This window comes from Carex rostrata, chromosome 23, assembly GCF_964058835.1.
Source record: "Carex rostrata chromosome 23, lpCarRost1.2, whole genome shotgun sequence".
In the NCBI taxonomy this organism is placed as follows: Eukaryota; Viridiplantae; Streptophyta; class Magnoliopsida; order Poales; family Cyperaceae; genus Carex; species Carex rostrata.
In genome coordinates, this window is record NC_135940.1 from 8,156,995 (window position 1) to 8,177,700 (window position 20,706).

A 20,706-nucleotide genomic window follows, 5' to 3' on the forward strand; every position below is an offset into this window, starting at 1 on the left:
ATTGGTAATGCATATAACAGATCCACTGCTTTGCGTATATGTCTTAATAAATATACGCGGTCAGTTGTTAGAGCATCTCCAATAGTGATTGCTTATGGATTGCTTATGTTGATGTGTCAATTATTTTTGTAATTGCTGGGTTGTATGGTTATTGTTTATTTAGCAATTGTTGAAAAGAATTGCTTAATAAGAAATCATTTTCTAAAGATGAGTTGGCCAAATGTTTAATTCTTATTGGTCAAATATTTAATTCTCAATTGTTTGGTTAATTGCACCAATGTAAGAGTGGATTGCTTAATTTTTAAATTTTTCATAATTGTTAATTTAGCAATTAATTTCAATTGCTGGATTGGAGATGCTCTTATACCTGTATTTGGGGTGTGACACCTATTAATATCCGTTTATTAACAACTGTAGAGTGACATGTTTGTTGAAAACTTGAAATGCCTCTGTGGTCACAGATAAATGATTTGTGCTTGTATCTTAGAGTATCTAAATCTTGAAACTTAATTGAATTTCGAAATAACTGTTAATCACTCTTTAGAAATTAAGGTCTTTAAAATTTCTAACTCTCACATTCTTGAAATTAATTTAGATTTTCTATTAGACCACACCAATAACAAATTAAAAAAAGAAAAATAATTTGAGCCAATTATTTGATTGGCATGGAATTTATAAACAGTTTTTTAATAAAAAAAACTTTAATGTATAGTTCCTAAATAAGAAACTCTTTCACATTTCTAAAATCAAATTAGAAACTGTCACATCATATTAGAAACTCTAATAATTTCATAGATGTAGATGATCTCCTGATTCTACATGTGATCACCGATCACCTGTCCTGTTGTTTAAATGAGGATCGAGGAAGCGTATCATCTACGGAGCTTTTAATCTGGTCCGTTCGTTTTGAATCGAGCGGGCAGGGCAAATTTTGAAAAAAATTTCAATTCGGGGCAAGATCTGATCTGGTCCGCTCGATTCAAAATGAACGAATCAAATTAAAAGCTCTGCACAGTTCCGCAGATCATACGATTCCGAGGATGGAATGGTGGAAGTTGTTTATTAATTCGTGCAACTTGAGTGATTCAAAGAACTCCCAATAAAACATCGGATGGTTACCTGCCACGCGGCACTCCAAGGACACGTATAGTTACATCGGATGAGTGCATCGTGGCCGTTCGGTCTATAGACTTAAAACTTTGATGAGAGATCACTGTCACAGATCTTGACGGCAACGCAGTGCATCTGTTCATGGTATAGCTGTATAAACCCGCATGACCCACCATAGTACGATCATCATCACCCGCCATACGAACCACCACATAGACATGGCACTGGTTGTCTGCAATCGAAAACAGATTCACACCCGGCACCTGCCCTTCAGAGTTCCCACCCTTACCATCTTTGCTTCGGGACTGAGATCAGACAAATGGCGAGGCGAAGAGTATCACAACTAATCACCTCTCTCTCATCGCCTAGCCGATTTCCGATTGCGCGATGTTTATCAGCCTTCTCTTCCCCTGGTCTGTTATTTAGATTGTAATTGATCATGGTGTATACTGTGTACAGATAAAAAATATGCGGGCAAATGTTCACGATTTAAAACTTGCATGCAATTTGATTGGTAATTTATGCATTTGGTTGTAAGAGCTGGTATTACTTGTCGATTGCAATATATTTAGGCGTAAGGGGATTAATTTTAAACAAATTAGAAGTTTAAGATGCATGCAAATAGATGTCTGAAACTTGCTTTCATAAATCACACTACCTACTTCAATCCGGGTAATTTGCACTGTTATTGGGATACTTGGCGCTATTAATGTCTAAGCATCACTTGACTTATAATTTAGTTTCAGTTAAGAACTTAAACTATAGAAGATCAAATCTAATTGGGAGAACAATTTTTAACAGTTCCCCAATCCAAAACTGACTTAAGTGGTCAGTCTTATATAATGCTACAATATAGTATATTATTTAGATATTAAATGTAAGTTTGACATTTTTCCAGAGTTTCAGTCAACTAAAGTTACACAAATTTTGCAGATTTACCTCGAGAGTTTACTCCAAAATCATGGCAATCCAATCCACAATGCAAAAGCTCCATAAATAAAGCCTTCTCATTTCAGCAGCATTCGTTTTCTTCAAAGACCAAAAGGAATCCAAGCTATTCTTTCTTAAACTCTGATGATATTTCTTATTTTAAAAGCGTACTAGAGGAGAAATGTGTGGTTCAAGATGAAGAGAGGCTGTCAGTTGCAAATACTGATTGGTTGAGGAAATATATAGGCACTAGTCAGCTTTTGCTTCTACCTAAGAACACTGATGAGGTTTTTCTAATCTTGCAAATATTAGACAATCATTTACTGTATCTACTAATATATTACATACACTACATTTCTTCGCTTAAAATGATCATGCACTGCTGGAATTAATAATTATATGGGTACTTATTTTTCAGGTTTCCAAAATTCTTTCTTATTGCAATTCAAGACAATTGGCTGTGGTCCCGCAAGGCGGAAACACAGGTCTTGTTGGTGGTAGTGTGCCTGTTTATGATGAGGTAAAGTCAGTGACCCTTTTGTACATGCAACAGACTGAAACATTAAAATACGGAAGAAAATTATACCTTTTAGTCTTTCATTTATGTATTACTAAAGATTATAGACTAAAGAAGGAATAGTTGTAGTAGCTGCCACTTGCCATTGTTGTCACTGTCATATATGTATTATTTTATTTGATTTTTTTTTACTGTTGATTTCAATACCTGATGTTCTGTTGTTTTAGTAACACAACTTCATATTACTTCTAGAAGAACAAATACTTAAAAGGTGTTAGCTTTAAAACATGGGAGCTTTCTTTTCTATAATAAGAAGCTCTTGTTTAATATCGTTGTAAAATTGTTTACTTCACTTCAGGTTGTCATCAGCCTTGCAAACATGGACAAGATAATTTCTCTTGACAAGGTAAATTTAAGACAACAGTTTATGGCTAACAATATTTCTGGTAATTTTCTAATCAATTTTGGGAAATTTTATCTGCTGCTGAACAATTGCACTCTAAAAGATTATCTAGCTAATACAATTCCACGGTAATATTAGACTGATCAAGTGCCATTACAGCCTTGGAAAACTTGTGTCTGAATTAATATAATCTTCAGTATTGGCTGTATATATGTTAGAATTAACGAATATACTGTCACATACTGTCACATACTAACTTCTTCAACTTAATAGAAAGGGTTTTACTGGTAAGTCATAAATGAAAAAAACATGTTTGAATTATCTTTCATTTTGTGTTGTAAGGTCAATGGTATCCTAACATGTGAAGCTGGATGTGTACTGGAGAACTTAAACTCGTTTCTGGAAAATGAAGGGTAAAATCTATGTATAGTCATCGCAAAATAATTTCCTTTCCTTTTCTCATCTTTTTCCTATTGGAAATAAAGATGGGGTCAATTTCCATTTCTGTTTAGCTTTTACCAAATTCAGTTGCAATATTTTCTTTTCAGTTTCATCATGCCACTAGACTTGGGTGCAAAGGGGAGTTGTCAGATAGGAGGCAATGTTTCTACCAATGCTGGTGGATTGCGCTTTGTACGGTATGGTTCACTTCATGGAAATGTTCTGGGTGAGTTTTTATTCCAAACCATATTTCAGTTACATTTCATAAATATAAGCAAAATGTATCTGTTCTTTCAAATCTCTACAGAATTCAAGGTTAAAGTCCAACTAATTTGAGTTGAAAAGCTTGGTGGATCATAATAATAACCAGCTTAATTGCAGAACTCATGGGTTAATTGATGCTATCACAAATGAATTATGAGACGAGTTCTTTTGAGCCTTGTTTTTGGCATTACTGACAAGTTAAAGGCTAATAATAAAAACTTTGGTCTGCTTTGAGGCTTGATTGAACAATTACAGGTTAAGAGCATTAACTGAGATGACATTTAGTATAAATTTATCAAGGGGTGAGAACTGAGTTTTAACTAAGGTATAGAGCTCATTTGATCGATACTGTATATATAATACCTTTGTTGACCTTTTTGAAAGCTCATATTGCTCAAAGATGCTGAAGCGGTAAGAACATAATTTCTCACAATACGTGTTTTCCAACCTCAATTGGTTATAGAGGAACATGGTAGTTTTCCAACCTCAAATGCCTCCAATTTTTTGTGCACTCATCATGCTTTCAATTTTTAGAATATCAATAAGATGAAAATCCAAAACATGAGATAAAACAGTGACTCTTAGATTTAATTTCTACATGCAGAATAAAATTTGCAGCATTTTGGTTTTATTTTTTTATGGGAACTAAAAAGCATAAAAAAAAAAAAAAAAAAACACATTCAGAAATCGTCGACATAAGTGGATTCTTACAAACTCCTGGTGCCTGTTTAATAATATTGTAACTGTTTATGTACATGTGATGTAGATTACATCTAACAGTTTTATTTTGGTCAAACATGTTGTAATTTATTTTTCATACATGTGGATAATGTGATGTAGATGATATATAACATTTTATTTTGATGTCTGAGTGGTTTTTGAATTATTTTACATTTCATAATGGTGGTAGAGTAGAGGCATTTGAAACCTCCTCTTTTGATTCTAGTTTCCTTGTAAATGCTCCTTCACTAGGTATTCTTGATTAATATTTACTTCTTCAAAATTTTACTTCAGGCTTGGAGGTTGTTCTAGCAAATGGAACTGTTCTCGACATGCTTGGCACCCTTCGTAAAGATAATACAGGATATGATCTGAAGCACTTGTTCATTGGTAAGATTCGTTATTCTTATATTTTTCTTTCCAAGCCAATATACATTGCATGGTGTTTTTGCAAGTTGTGCCTATATTTTGTTTAGTTTGAGTATAAACTATAAACCTATGTTGCCAAATTTTCTGTACATCTGCTAATGGCTCCCAGCTTTAGATAAATGTGATAGAATATGCTGTATTCCTTTAAATGTGGCAACTTGACGACTTTTTTTGATGTAGCAGGCAAAACACCTGCAACTTGACAATTTTGCCCCTGATTTTGAGAAATCGTGTAGTTCAAAGTCCAAATGAAGTTACCCTCAAACTAAGAGAAAATGTTTGCTTTTCATTTTCTTGATATGAAGAAGACCCAGGGTCACCTTTATAATTTCTATTAACTTAATATTTGCACAACTTCATACTTCATTTAATGATTAGGTACTTTCAAATTACCTGTGGTACTTTCAAGTAGGAAAAATGTTAAGCATTTTTTGTCAATATGGCAAATCTTGGGTGTAATTTGCATGAGACCATATGAAGCAGTTGATGAAATAAATGAATTGTAACACTTCTATCAGGAAGTGAAGGTTCTCTGGGAATAGTTACGAAGGTCTCAATTCTTACCCCAGCTAAATTACCGTCAGTAAATGTTGCACTCCTTGCATGCAATGACTACCTAAGTTGTCAGGTAAGATCTTTCTCTTTTTATTTTTTTTTAATTTGCAAAAGGCGGCGGTCATTTATGCTTAATTTCAGAAAACACCCTCATTTTTTAAAGTTTGCAAAAGGTGTTTTTTAGGGATCAAAAGACTATAGAAAGCTTCTTTGTGAAGTTATTTTCTCGATCATTTGATCCTTCAATTAATTTTATGAATCCACTGTTTATTTATATCTTAGTTTTTCTAAATACTTGGTTCGAGTTCAAGATTAAAGAGAGGTACAAGATTAAAAGAAAGTCCAAAATGGGTTGAAAATGTAATAATATTGTTGAATTAAATAAAGGGAAAGTTGTTATTGTTTGCCTTTCTTATATCTAAGTGCTCCACTTAGGAAGCTCTTTTGTGAATAAAACAAATCATTCTTTGTTCTATTTCAACTGCTGATAGTTTTAGTCCATTCATGGCATGCTATAAAAGCATCATATTAAATCACTTTGTTACATTGTTGATCTCCTTTTCATGCTTCAGAAACTTCTAGTTGCAGCCAAAAGAGGATTGGGAGAGATTCTTTCTGCATTTGAGTTCATGGATAGCCATGCTATTAATTTGGTAAGTTTCTTCTGATACTGATGAGTGTCTATTTTATTCTTCTTTTTCTATTAGCATTTCTTTTTCCTTTGATATGAAGGCTTTGACTCATTTGGAGGGAGTTACCAATCCTTTACCACAATCAGCGAGCAAGTTTTATGTTTTGATTGAGACAACTGGAAGTGATGAGGCAAATGACAAGTAAGCAACTTGAATCAGCCCTTTTCAATTTTAATTTGTAGTTTCCATTCATATTTCTCTGACAAGTTCCGTTAGGAAAGTCTTAACTTCAATCAATAACTAAAACAAAGATAAAATAATGAGTTTACCTTTTGGTGCCGGTACTAACATTTACCACCCTCGTAACTAAATTGTAGTTTGTTTTCTAACTAACTAACAACTACACTGACCAAAAGAACAAGAAAAAAAAAAGATAATTCTTTTACCTAACTGGTTTTATCTAATTATAAAATATCTATTTTGTGCTCTTTAGAGCTAAACTTGAAGCATTTTTGCTGCGTACACTAGAAGAAGGTGTGATATTAGATGGGGCAATAGCTCAAGACATCAGCCAAGCATCTATCTTTTGGAGAATTCGTGAAGTTATTCCCCTTGTTACTTATTGTTTCATTGCTACTGTCAGGCCTTGACATGCTATGTACTGGCTGGTAGAGCTTGCAAATTAGCTGGTTCAGTAATATTTGATACATTTTGGTTTCTGCCTAGTTGGGTTCAAGGATATTTGGCTCAAAATACTCGGGGTTGGGTTATATATTTATATTTTGTAAGCTCAACCAGTTGGTACAATACGTACAGCCCAACTTTTGAGATTGAACACAGCAAGATCTCAACTTACGTATCAATAGTGGACTTACATCGGCCAAGATATTTCTCGATTGTCCAATCCCTATTCTTTATTTAGGTTTTGGTTTAGAAGTTCCACTGCAAAGAGTGAACTCTTTAGAATAATAGTAAAAAGAGTGTTCCTTGTGGTGCAAACTACATATGCATGTGCAAAGAATACCCTGCAGATATTGGACTTATCTGCAATCAAATCGATTTTAGGTTGAAGAGGGCAGTGTGGTAAAGCCGGTCACTTTTATCACATTAGTCTAATTGTTTGATGTTATCTGAAAATAACCGGAAGATACTTAGGATAGATATTGGTACGTTGTTACCACATAGGATAAACTATCTGGTTGGTCTGCAAAAGAATCCTATAATTAAAACCATGCACACCTTATGTGAACTGGAAAACAAAAGTACATTAGTGGAAGCTCAACTGGCAAATACAAAATATTACATGGTGACAAAAATTTACAATAATATATGTCTAATTACAGGGTATCGCGGAAGCTTCAATCAAAGAAGGTGCATGCTACAAGTACGATTTGTCATTACCAGTTGAGAAGCTTTACGGTATCGTAGAGGAAATGCGTCTTAGGCTTGGTAATTAATTCAGATTTTGTATTTAGTTCATACCACTAATATAAGTTACCGCTGAAATCCTTCTGTTCTTCCTTATCTTTTGGTCTCAATTGGTGTGTTTTGCACGTTTGTTTTCTGTTCCTTATAGATAAAATGGCAAAAGTAATAGGCTATGGTCACCTAGGAGATGGAAACTTGCACCTAAACATCATGACTCCAGAGTATACTGATAATGTATTTTTTTAATACAAGTAATGTATAATTTTTCTTAATCTTTATGCTTTATGTTATTTGATGGTTCTCTTTTAAATTGTGAAATGTTTCAGATTCTTACCAAAATTGAACCATTTGTATACGAGTGGACCTCTGCTCAAAGAGGAAGTATCAGTGCTGAGCATGGGTTGGGGTTTATGAAAGCTGATAAAATTCACTATAGCAAGTCATCTGAAGCGGTATTTGTATTCTTTCTTTTCTTCTTTTGCACTTGGATTTTATATTACTTTTTTCTAGGAAAGTAGGCTTTGCCTGTTAATTTCTTTTATTAAAAATTAAAAAGGTTTACAAGGTATGAGAAGGGATTACATGATCAACTATCAAGGAAAGATTTTATAGTGTTGTTATCATGAACTAGAAGCTTGGGCAAAGTTTTTCATTGATTATGTATCCTGAGATTCACTAACTCCAAAATAATTTGAACGCCTGACTCTATACTGGCAAATCACTTTGCCAAAAGTTTTGATAGATCGGGTGTGCTTATAAAGAAAAAATTGTGTTCCAATGCCATATTTTACTTTTGTCATGCATCCTTCCAACTGGTCTGATGCAGTTAGTAGCCCGACATCTTTTCTGGTCTTTAAATTTTCGTGACAGTAGCTCTATAATTACTTAGACAGTTAGACATACATTTTCTCACAAAAAATGACTTTTCAGGTGAAACTAATGGGTTCCTTCAAGAAGATGCTAGATCCAAAGTTGATATTAAACCCATACAAGGTTCTGCCGCAATCCATTCTTAACTAAGCCAGGTAATGATAAAGTAATGCATTTGTCTAGCATGCTTATGGTGATAAACAAAGCATGCCACTTAGTTTGGTTTCACCTGGTGTGAATATTTTAGGTCAACTTGCAAGTCAAATAGGTATTCTTCCAGTCAAATTCTCATTCCAAAGATTCAAAATTGTGATATTTTGAACTTTTGCCTTCTTTGTATTTTTAATTATGCTAATCGATGAACCTATGTTATTCTCAGGGGCTGGTGGTACAGTGCTGATTTATTACATGAACTGATCACATAGACCTACTAGTACAATACTTGTTAATAAATCTCTTGGCACTGTACAGAAGCTAGGTCAGAGAGAGGGACCTTAAGAGGCTTTTTTCCCTTATTTATTCAACTCCAAAGGACATGTAATATATTGCAAATAATGTATAGATGGACATTGGAATACTGGATTCATGTATCATAATAAAATGTTATTCATCTTAGAATATCTTATGTTATGGTATACCTCGTTGCAAATTCTGCATGTCTTTGAAGGATTGGAGATTGTTCGACCTCTTCAGTTTCATTTCTTTTCAAGTAGTTAAGCATAGGACAGAGGTGCTATTTTCAGTACTCATGATCCGGGCTATATATATATATATATATATTCTGCCCCGCAACACCACAAGAAAATGGAGAGCAGATTTTTTTATTTTTGGAAAATATAGAAAAATATTTTGTCAGGAAAACATATTGATGGTTTTTTTTACAAAAATGGCAACAACCGGAATGAAGTTTCAGTCCAAACATGGATTGATTGAAAACTTTGATTCGGTCATTCAGTCACACATGCACACCACTAGCAAACACTATCAACACAATTGGGGAAAAAGAGGGAGTGATCGAAACTTTGATCCGGTCTCCCGTTTCAGTTCATATGTTAACAGGGTGGTACGGCGCTTAATCAATTTGTTTCCTAATAATTTTTGTTTATGTTTTTAAAATGAACAAAAAAACATTCACAAGAGAGATGGATACGGAAAGATATGATGGCTTTTCCTTTTGGAATGCTTTGCAATCATTTGAATTGCTGTTCCCTTTCAACTTATTGGGATGTAGTTGGCAGCACCATTCTTTACTGACATTATTCATGCGCTTGACAACTCTCATTGCACCTTTTGTTCAACCCTTACCCTGCCATGCCTAACGCTTTCAGTTAGGCACGTTGTACAAGCTCATCAATGCCTTACTACCTTGGTCCCTCACAGCATATCAACAAGGATTACTGCAAAAGAGATGGAGAGGACGAGCAAGAGAGAAGATGATGAGTTTCTATGAAGCATGCAACAGAAAGGCATTTTAAAAGTCAAAAACCTAAGAAAAACTCCAAATGTTGTTACACCTACAAAGATTCAACTAAATCCATACAACACAATGGAAAAAAAATCTCTCTAAACTACATCAGCATGAAAACTCTTCATGAAAGCTCTTTTTTAGCACACAGTGACCCCAACAAAACTAGCTTGTTTTCTCTTGCTCAGTATATACACCATGGTGGATCTTAAGATTCTTAACACAACATAAATACTTCCACTGGCACGCTACATCAACATAAGCTAAGCAGCACACTGACTCTGTACAAAGTCACAGGCAACTACAATGACACATGCATCATCACAAGTGTATCAGCTTGTCACCTCTTCCTTCTTTTCGATTCCACCTGTTCAAAATTTGTACAGGTCAATGTAAGAAAGAAGTCTAGATTTGAACCACTGCTTTACATTTAACAGTTGGCATTGGGTACTTTAATATATATTTAGCCAAATTTGACGCTTATTGGTCTATAAATGTGGTAAATATCACTTGCTCCTCTTCTACAAAACTTCTGCAAACTAACCCAACTTTGTGGCTGATTATGGAGGAAATAATGAAAACAATAGAAGCTAGGGACATAAGTACATTTAATGATTTAATGTTGAGTATTATGTGTCGCGGTTCTTATATTTTTAGTATGTAAATAACATTGCATTTTGCAAGATTGAGAATTTACCTTTTCCTCTATTTCCCCGGAAGTGTTGTCGGGGTTTCCGTTCCTTTTGCCGTTTTGCGGGGCACAGCCTTCACAAAAGAAGTGTTCCAGCTTTTTTGCCTCCTTTATGGTCATTCCTATGCAAGCAGGGTGATACCTGAAAAAGCACTTCTATCGTTGGTCTCCACTGGTATGATATGAGTTACCATGTTGAAACTCCTATTTTCTTTCTTTTCTTTAACTTAAATTGTGAATCAAGTTGCAGTTTTAGGTTGTAATTTTGGAGTGAGGGTATGGTACCATGCATAGTGCATCGATCAGAACCGTTCAACATGAACTCCATATGAAAATGTACTTTCATACTAAATTTTATATTTGTTTTTTTTTACCATTTTTTAGATAGGTAGAAAATTACTACTTTAGAATGGTCTAGAATCTTTGGATCAAGTGATTTTCTACATATCTAAAGAAATAATAAAATAATTCTAAAAAATATAAAAGTTGATTTACATGTACATTTTCATATATAGTGATCAAATTGAATAGTTCAGATCGACTATTTGAACTTTGTAAACAAAAATATTAATCCAAAGTACAGACCAATGTGCTCTATGCATTGTACCATAGCCTCACTCGTAATTTTGTTACCATCAAACAGAACTTCCCTTACACTTGCATCTGGATTGGCTAAATTCACTGAATGAATAAGAACAAAAAAAATGGATTTTTCCTAAATACCGAGGACTACTATTAATAACTGAATAAATACTTCTTCAGTCAAATCCATTTTACCAAGCAAAACTCACACCACCACTACCAGACCATGCTGGCAGATTTAATATGGAGAGTAGTGTTAGCTGATTAAGCACTAGTCAAACCAACAAAAAACACAACATAAGAGGGAAATCAGATCCAACCAAAACTGTTCCAGTGCCAGCCTGCATTTATCTGCTAACAATTGCATATTAAAAATAAGCGGAAGGTAATACACACCAGTCAGAACACTCCTCGCACTGGATCATCAGGTCATCAGGATTGTAAGGCATCTCACATTTGCAAAACCTGTCACCAAAGATATGAGGTCAACACCAAATAAAATAAACCGAATAATGCTCGTAACGTAGCCTCAGGGTACATTAAGAATTTCCTTGTCAGGTAATTAAATCTCCTGAGCAAATACAAAAGAGCATGTAATCTTTTATGTCTAACTTTTGAGTAAATTTCGCCGGAGGTCACTCAACTTTGCCCTTTGTCACGAGTTGGTCACTCAAGTTTGATTTGTCTCTGTGCAAACATTGAATTTTTCATTTGTCCCAATCAAATCACTCCGTTACTTTTTTTGTCGAAAATACTAACAGAATGTGCCCATCCATCTCCATGTCACTTTATATTTTGTTAGTATTTTGGACGGAAAAAGTAACAGAATAACTTGATTGGAACAAATGAAAAGTTCAATGACTACATAGGGACAAATCAAACTTGAGTAACCAATTTGTGACAAAGGACTAAGTTTAGCAACCTTTGATGAAAATTACCCCTAACGTTATCTCGCTTAGGATCTTAGATTCAAACCTGTTCCTAAATACGATGTTTAAGGACCAAATAACAAATACTTACCAAAAACCGACTGACTTTTACCTAGGGTATTCTGTAAAGGTATATATATACAACCATAGTACAATGTATGTAAAAAATAATAATAAACAAGTTGTCTACAAAAATATACGGAAGTTATAATACATGTAGAAAATAGCATTACTTAATATAAGGCAAGTACAGCAGGTCATGGGTGCTCTTTCGGTAAGCAATCACAAGAATTTCTTTTCGATTTTTGTGTATTCTACAACAACATTGTCGGTATGGAAACCTTTATTGACAAATGAACAAATGAAAATGCTACTCCTGCTATACCACAGAGTTTGAAAACAGAACTATACATGGCGGGCTATTTTCTTTATTCATTTTACTTTGTTTGTGATTTATCTAAAACCTTTTGCTTTCTTAAATTGAACTTCTGTTCAAAGCTGAAGCTTTATTTCCTTATAGGAGCTAAAAAAACTGAACAAGGAGACCTTGTGCTAAGCCCATTAACCCCAAAATACTAGCATAAACTTTGTCATTTTTATTATAGAGAGAGAGAGAGACTGGGTCTTCTATTTATTCTATCTTCCCGCCAATTTTGTCTTTTGGGTTTTTAAAATAAGTCCTACCTAGATGACATAGTTACCTGTCACACGTGTGCAGGAATTACTAAAAAAAAAAAAAAAAAAAACTGGAACCCATTGAGAGGCACCAGACCTTGAACATAAATATAACAGAACAAGCTAATCCTCTATACCTAGGTTGTAATCACACAAAAAAATAATGCACACCCACACCTGGACTGTGGTCATATCAACAGAGGAGTGTTTGTCTTTCAACCATTTCTTCATGTCATTTACACTTGTATTTTAGGGGATTTCTAAATTTGTAAATGGAATTTCTGAAAAAAAAAATACGGAACTTACACTGCAATACGGTCCGGTACAAAACTTCCACTAGCAGACTTATACTCGAACCGACAAAAGAAATCCTCTGCTCCGACAGCATCAAGCTTGGTGTAATTACGAAATGAGTGCACATGGCATTTATCCTCGATGGTGTCAGCGCTCTGAATATCATAATGATCAGACAAGAACACTTCTTTCGCACCGTGAAATTGGCGGCGACCGCCGATCGACTCCTCAGGCCGGTAATACCAGCGTACTCTCACCTTGACATTTGAGCCACGGGCCCCACCGGCCTCAATGGACTCAATTTTTGCCACATAGGGGGGGCGTGAAGTGTCTGGTGAACGCATGAGCACACAGTCGTTTGCTGCAGATAGAAAAGAGTTTATTTTGTGATTCTTACTTATTATATTCTATTGGTTATATGCTGTTCTTGGGCCTTTATTTTGATTCCTATTTGATCATTTGTACACAAGGTTTGTTTGTTAGTCTTGTGAATACGGTATATGGCATGCTAATTATAAACCCTGTTATCTAGTCATTTTTGGAAATACTTCAATGTTCATGCCACAGCAGAGCTGTCAAATGACCTTGATAATTCTTGCAACATGTCTCATCAACTACGCAGTTAGATAATATACAAAGCAAAATAAACAACAAAACTATAAAAATTAATCAGTAAGTTCTCGATAAGTCCTCAACCTGTGTCAACTGACTTTCACACCATACATGTATCAAAATATGGCATTCCTCTCACTAGCCGAGTAAAATGAGAGAAACCTAAAAGGAACTTTTACGTGGGTCAAGTGCTGGTCGGTAGACATAATCAACAACCCCAAGTGATAAGCAACATACTGATCATGTCTGATAAAGTGATAAGCATCAGTAATGATTACAGCCAGTACATAACAGTACAGATACTAGCTGCTAATTGTCTACAAGGTTAATTTTTTACATACTAAACAACAGACTCCAGAGTTTAAATCCCAGAGAAGAAAATCTAGATGAAGAGACAGAAGAGGAGCACAGAAACATCAAAAACTATAAATTTCAAGTGAAATAAAAGCAGAAATGTGCAGGCTTTGGTTTTCCAAAGGAAAAATTAGGAAACACATAAATCGCATTATGAAATGCTACCACAGAACCCTATAAACTAAAATGGATGAAGAAGAAACGAATAACCAGCACCAACTAAACGAAATAAGTGATTTCCAAGGGATCTCCAAATTGAAACTCCAACAGCAACAGAACTAGTCAAATCGAATAGGTTTTCTTTGCCACAAATAGATTTAGGTAAAACTGCAGCACAAATTAGAAAAAGATAACCTAACAAAAACCCTTACGCTTGATAACTTTGTTCGTCCCTTTAATCGTATACGAATCGAGGGTTTTCTTCGCAGCTCGGGGCTTCGCCATGACAGAGAGAGAAAGATTAATTTGGGAAATTGAGAAAGTGGTATTTGCCAATTTGGATTGGTCCAGAATTGTTAAGATCGATCCTTGATATTTGGGAAAGAAAAGAAATATGGCGTTTATAAAACGGAGGTATCTCGACCGTCCATTGAGAGATGGAGAAAAGATCCGCTCCGTCGCTTGATCGCCAAGTCATGTAATGTCCTCGAGAATGTATTGATATTGATATTTGGTAACCAGGAAACTGTCTTTTTTCTTCTAACAAAAACTATTTATTAGTATCAATCCAAATTGCATGCATCATGCATGGTCAACGAAATATGCATTTTCTGGCAGCTGGATTTTTTTTCTTTTTGTAACTGCTCAGTTTTACTTATTCTTTATTTAAGTACTAGTTATTTAGGGTTATGTTTGGTTGTGGAGTAAAATTAATAAGAATTATCTTTTTTTAATTCATTTTCCTCTTTATATGGTTGTGTAAATTATAATTTGAATTAATTGATTTGAAATAGTAAATGTTAAAAATGGTATCTTTGTTTATGACAGTGAACTCTACAACTGAAATAATAGTAGAGCAAATTAATCCACCTAAAGAGGTGAAATAAATTACTACGGATTAACTTATATCTTACTCCACCTTACTCATTCTATTTTAATCCTTGTTTGACTATTTAGTATGGAGTAAGAGATTTACTCCACCTCTTACTCCACAACCAAACATGACCTAAAAGAATTATGCGATCCCGAACTTTAGCACCTCAAGGTGTTTGATTCTTCCGAAGTGTTTCATTTTCAATTTTAAATGATATTTTTTTCGGTTCTTATGCTTAAATATCAAATCTCTAAAAGAAATATAATTATTAAGAGCATATTTCAAAACCAGTTTATTATAGTCTGTAAAGAAAAGAAAAGAAAAGAAACAAAAAAAAGAGATGTAAAAGGTGACAACTTACTTTCTAGTTTCTATATTATTTCGATTTGAAAATTACAAAATCGCTAAAGTTTCATTCAGTTATTAGCGCAATTCACTTTCGTTTCTTCTACGAAATCTTCAAATTTTACAATTCAGAATCAAAAGCATACTCCTTCCCTCAGCTGTCAGCTCACCTCTACTCCCTTACCTTTCCTCCGTGTACTCCTGAGAGTTCGATTCCCCCTCACGAAACTTTATACCGTACCATCACATACAAATACAATTGCTTTAATCTGATTTGTAATTTACTTGGAGACATATTTTCACACATCCATAATTCCATATACACCGAAACTAATATTCAACTGGATAAGTGCACATAGACATTGTGCTAGCTAGGAACGGCAATCTAACAAGTCGGATTGATCGGCAATAGCTACACTCACCCCCCAGATTTCACTGTGGATCAGATTTGAGCTTATTTGGATTTCAGTATGATCAGATTTTTTTAGTAGTATATATGAAATTCTTCCAACATTTAAAACCGATTAAACATAACTCGATGAACATCCTCTTCTTTTTTTTCTTTTTTGCAGAGAAGCGAGTCCGATCCAGTCCTACCCAGTTCTAAGTTGTTCATTTTTTTTTCCAAATAAATGAAGAATTATCCCAATATATTGAGTTATTAATTTAATATTTTTCTTGAAGTTTTTATATTTTTAAATGTAATTTGTAATTTATTTTGAGTATTAACACATATGCGCCATGTGCATAAATTGCTTGTGATTATTTAAAATAAATTTGTATATAATTAGTAAACAAACTCATAGATGAAATCTTTAATTTATATTTAGCCGATTCGTATCCTTCCAGGTACGAATTTTTTTTATAAACCATAATTAAGAAAATGATTTTTACTAATCCAGTATGATTGCTTTTTTTTTTTTCAAAAACCGGAAGAACCGGACGAGCCCTCCGGTCTCAAATTTTTCTTTTCTCAAGACCGGACGAGCCCTCCGGTCTTAACAATTTGTCACAATTTTCCATTTTTTTTTATTGATGGTGCGGCGGACTGTGCAGCGACTCATTTTTTTTTCTTTTTTTTCACTTTTTTTTCACTTTTTTTTTCTTTTCAAGACCGAGAGCAATTTTTATCGTTTTTGGGTGCGTCGGTGCGGTGACTGTGCAGCCACGTTTTTTTTCTCTTTTCTTCTTTCTATAAATCATCTTATCTCCCCTCAATCTAACATAAACTCAGAAACTTAATCTTGTAAATTTTTTCTTCTCCGTCATTTTAAGCTGATAATCAAGCTCCACTGAAAATATGTTACCGGTAACAGAAAAGCCCCCACAAACAGCTAACATCTTCCAATGTCACTGTGCACTCTCCCACCGGAAGATGAAAAGTATTCGTCTCAGGCCTCCACCTCTCAACGAGAGCAGTAATCAATCCTCTTTCAATCAGACAATGATGTACATTAACCATCTGATACAAGCCTAAATTCTTTAAACCTTCTTTCATATTTTCTTGGTATTCAACGCCCATTTTGCCACTATCAGGACGTAGTGCATAATCGGGCTGAAATGATAATTGACATGCAAAAAAGTTTAACCAAAAATTAAATTCCAATTCTAAAATTTAATAAGTCAATTTAAATTCAAACTAATATTAAACAAATACCCTCGTATTCGCCACATGCATTTTAACTTCTGTTGGAAGCAACTGCAATAAAGAATCTTCATCTTGCATTTTTCACTACAATATAAATAAATACATACAAAAAAAATATTAACATGCAAATCAAATTCAATATTAACATTCACGACATGCAAACCTAATTAACTAGTAACATTCATTTTATTACTTTACATTATTCTACAATTACACTACAAAAATCTAAATTATACTAAAAAAATAAATCATTCAACAATTACTACATGCATGTACACTAAATAATTCTACAATTAATGGTTACACTATATAAACTTAAATTACACTAGAAAAATAAATATGAATTACTACAATTACTACAAAAATCATTTATACTACAATTACTACATAAACAATTTATTTATACTACATGCAAATTACATACAAATAAATTAGTACATGCAAATAAATTACTACATAAATCATTTATTTATACTACAATTACTACATAAATCATTCATACAACTATACACATAAACTATTTTGTTATACTAATTGCAAATAAATTACTACACAAATCAATTTTTATACTACAATTACAACATAAATCATTTATTTATACTACAATTACTACATAAACCATTTATACTACTAAAAAAAATACACATAAACCATTTATACTACTACAAAAAATATGCATAAATCATTTATTTATATTACATGCAAATAAATTACTACATAAACAATTTATTTATACTATAATTACTACATAAATCATTTATATCACAAAAAGATAAAATTACACATAAACTATTTACTTATACTACAATTATTACATAAACTATTTATTCTAACCATTTATTCATAATTTCAGATTATTTATTAAAAATAAAAGAATTAAATACATACCGAACGAAACTTGTAGATCTGAAGCTTTTCTTGTTCTTCTTTCAAAAATACACAAATCTATATAATTAGAATTAAAATTACATTACTCTGAAGAGTTCAAAAATAAAATGGTGAAAGAACGGTTCGAGAAGAAGAAAGGGAGAAGAAAATGGGAGGAGACAGAGACAGAGACAGGCTTCTGTGGTGTAAATCAATGATTGATCTATGGTGCATTATTCATCTGTGGTGCGGTGTAAATAATTATTGATATTGATCTGTGGTGGGGTCCATTGCTAATAAATTGATTATTTAGGCTAAGACCGGACCGGTCATCCGGTTTTGAATTTTTTTTGGGTTGAGACCGGACCGGCCATCCGGTCTTGAATTATTTTAAAGTTTTTGGATTCTCTGTGCCACCCGAATTATAATGCAGTTGTAATGGACCAAACCGGTTAAAATTATGAGAGACCGGAGGGCTCCTCCGGTCTTGAGTAAAGGAAAATTTTGAGACCGGAGGAGCCCTCCGGTCCTTCTGATTTTTCAAAAAAAAAAAGTAATCATGCTGGATTAGTAAAAACATTTTTATTAATTATGGTTTATCAAAAAAATTCTCCAGGTACTACCCGCTGTCTGCTGACTGCATCGGATCAAGCGGGTCAACTGTTGGGCCGAGCCAATGCCCAATAAGAAATATTGATTGGACCGTAAACTTTTTTCTTATCCCTAACTTGACTTCTAATCATTATTTTATTCGAGTAGTGCGTTTTCAATCGTCACCAATTTAAAGTCATTTCGTCGGAATTTAAAGCCAATCTCAGTTTCAATATAGATCACTTTCAAACAGATTCGCTCGGATTTACTATTTTGCTAAACTTCATATATCTCAAAATAAAGGCACTACAGCCGAATTTGGACATAGAAACGGGGTATATATTTGAGCTGAAAGCCCGCTTCATCGGCCATTTTTATTAATACCCCCAAAAACAAAAGTTAATTTTAAAAATGTCCCTTATTTGATTTTTTTTTTTAAAATGTCCTGATCGTCAAGCCCACGGGCGGTCCAAAAAACCAGCAGACCGCCCCCTGTAGAGGCGGGCCAAATCCCTACCAGACTGCCCCCTGCAGGGGAGGGCCACACCTCTAGCAGACCGCCCCTGGTCCAGGCGGTCCTCTTTTTGTTTTTTTTTGTTTTTTTTAGAGATCTTAATATTTGATTTAAATAATTTTGTGAAAACTTTTAGAGTGTACGCCAAAAAATAAGACATTTGATATACTTATGAAGTGATGTCGTAACTCTTTATAACTTTGATTTGATTTGTCAGTTGGATATCACAAGCCTAAAGATAATACTAATTAAGAACTTGGCATTAATTCTTAATAATTTATTTTATTCAAATATACACAAAGACATATGGTTAGATTACTTCAATGATGTCAACTTTTTTTTTTAGAGAATAATTAAATTATTTAATTATTATCAACATATACCTTTAAATAATTGAATTTATTTTATTGACTAAGCTAGCTCGTTGTCAGCCCTATCACGACATCAATTCACACCGACCTCGTTTCATACTTAGATGTACTTCAATACTTGACGATTAGTGATTTATTCTGCATGAACTAGACTATACCTCATGGTACTTTCTTCAAGTTGATTGACTGCAAGATTAAAGAAATTATAAATAAAAAATAGTACTCCATTTTATTTTTCGGGATTCAAATCTACTCATTTTGTTAAGAGAAGGAACTCCCTCCTTTTCTTTCATCTGAATCATTCAAAATCCATCACATAGTTTTAATTATTTATTTATTTTATATCTATTGAAACGATTTAGGTGAAAGAAAAGGAGAGTGCTTCTTTTCTTAGAAGCATATTTGGATCCCACCGGTTCAATGATAGTCAAAACAAATATGAAATAAAGGAAATTTTTTGATACTAGCTCCTCAACTCTCATATTTTAAATTCATAATGTTGGAAGCGGAACGATTCTGATGGGTATCAGACTCAAATTAGTCTAATGTCCACTCAAAACTGTCTAATTTGTTTCTTGATTCGTGCACGCTTGATCCGTACAAATATTGAAAGGACGTGCACGAATACAGAAGTGACACACACATATCATAAAGTGAATCAGACATATTCGAGAGAGCGTCGGACTGATTTGAGTATGATGTCTATCAGATGCACCATGCTCCCCTCCTACATATTTTAAGTAGAATAAAAACACGTTAGCGTTCATGCAGTTCACGCGTTCAATCCATACTCGCGTCCAGTGTCTAAATAGATGTTTATACCTTTCGCTACTTATTAGTGTTTATAAGAAGATCCTATATATACTTTACAAATGTAATTCTGACAGATCCTGCAAAACAGGTCTTTATACTAGAAGATCGTATACTTTCAGCAATCCTGATAGATCTTGCAGCCACCAGAAGTGCTCTGAGTAACACTGCCCGAATCATCTATAAAGTCATGCATGTCAGCAACATAGATTATGTCACTAAGTTAAATGTCTCATTTGGAGGATGGTTAAGCTTTTCAAGTCTATATTACTATGGCCCAAGCTAACATGAACTCGATCAAATCAGTTTGTTATTAATTAGTTGGGAGTTTTTGAGTGTGTTTTTAATCGGGTCAAAAATGTGTCTGAATTCTATTTAATTGTGGGTTTTTATGAGGTCTTTTGAGTGTCTCTAGAAAGTCATTAAAAATATTTTGAAAGTAGGAAAAGTAGTTGGAGAAAAGTTTGTCTATGTGATTTTTGAATGATATTGCAAGGCAAAGAAGTCAAAACTGAAATTGTAAGGCAATTAATACAAATTTTATATATTGAGTTGAGTTTTGTCTCCTCTTATCCATTAAATTCTGCTCATCTTGAGTGATGTTTAGTTGAACTTGCTAGTATCCT

The 20,706-nt window shown here is 33.8% G+C and overlaps 2 protein-coding genes and 1 long non-coding RNA gene across 3 annotated transcripts; 1 reads left to right on the forward strand and 2 right to left on the reverse strand.

Annotated features, from left to right (window-relative positions):
- The first annotated feature begins 1,366 nt into the window (after positions 1–1,366).
- Positions 1,367–8,917, forward strand: D2HGDH (FAD-linked oxidases family protein). The gene is made up of 16 exons (XM_078324693.1): positions 1,367–1,523; positions 2,044–2,327; positions 2,459–2,560; positions 2,916–2,963; positions 3,303–3,373; positions 3,509–3,627; positions 4,680–4,775; positions 5,333–5,442; positions 5,942–6,022; positions 6,102–6,202; positions 6,495–6,603; positions 7,345–7,450; positions 7,578–7,663; positions 7,756–7,881; positions 8,360–8,454; positions 8,679–8,917. The coding sequence occupies exons 1-15, from the start codon at positions 1,430–1,432 to the stop codon at positions 8,447–8,449; spliced, it is 1,623 nt and encodes a 540-aa protein (XP_078180819.1). The 5' UTR covers positions 1,367–1,429; the 3' UTR covers positions 8,450–8,454; positions 8,679–8,917.
- Positions 8,918–9,768: 851 nt separating this feature from the next.
- On the reverse strand, positions 9,769–14,432 carry LOC144574681 (chromatin remodeling protein EBS-like). Its single transcript, XM_078324696.1, has 5 exons — positions 14,273–14,432; positions 12,948–13,296; positions 11,434–11,502; positions 10,462–10,597; positions 9,769–10,131 (listed from the first exon to the last, which is right to left on the reverse strand). The coding sequence occupies exons 1-5, from the start codon at positions 14,343–14,345 to the stop codon at positions 10,105–10,107; spliced, it is 654 nt and encodes a 217-aa protein (XP_078180822.1). The 5' UTR covers positions 14,346–14,432; the 3' UTR covers positions 9,769–10,104.
- Positions 14,433–16,294: 1,862 nt separating this feature from the next.
- LOC144575088 (uncharacterized) lies at positions 16,295–18,004 on the reverse strand. The gene is made up of 3 exons (XR_013518352.1): positions 17,816–18,004; positions 16,937–17,011; positions 16,295–16,834 (listed from the first exon to the last, which is right to left on the reverse strand). It is a non-coding gene; the product is annotated as an uncharacterized LOC144575088 (long non-coding RNA).
- Between the last annotated feature and the right edge of the window lie 2,702 nt (positions 18,005–20,706).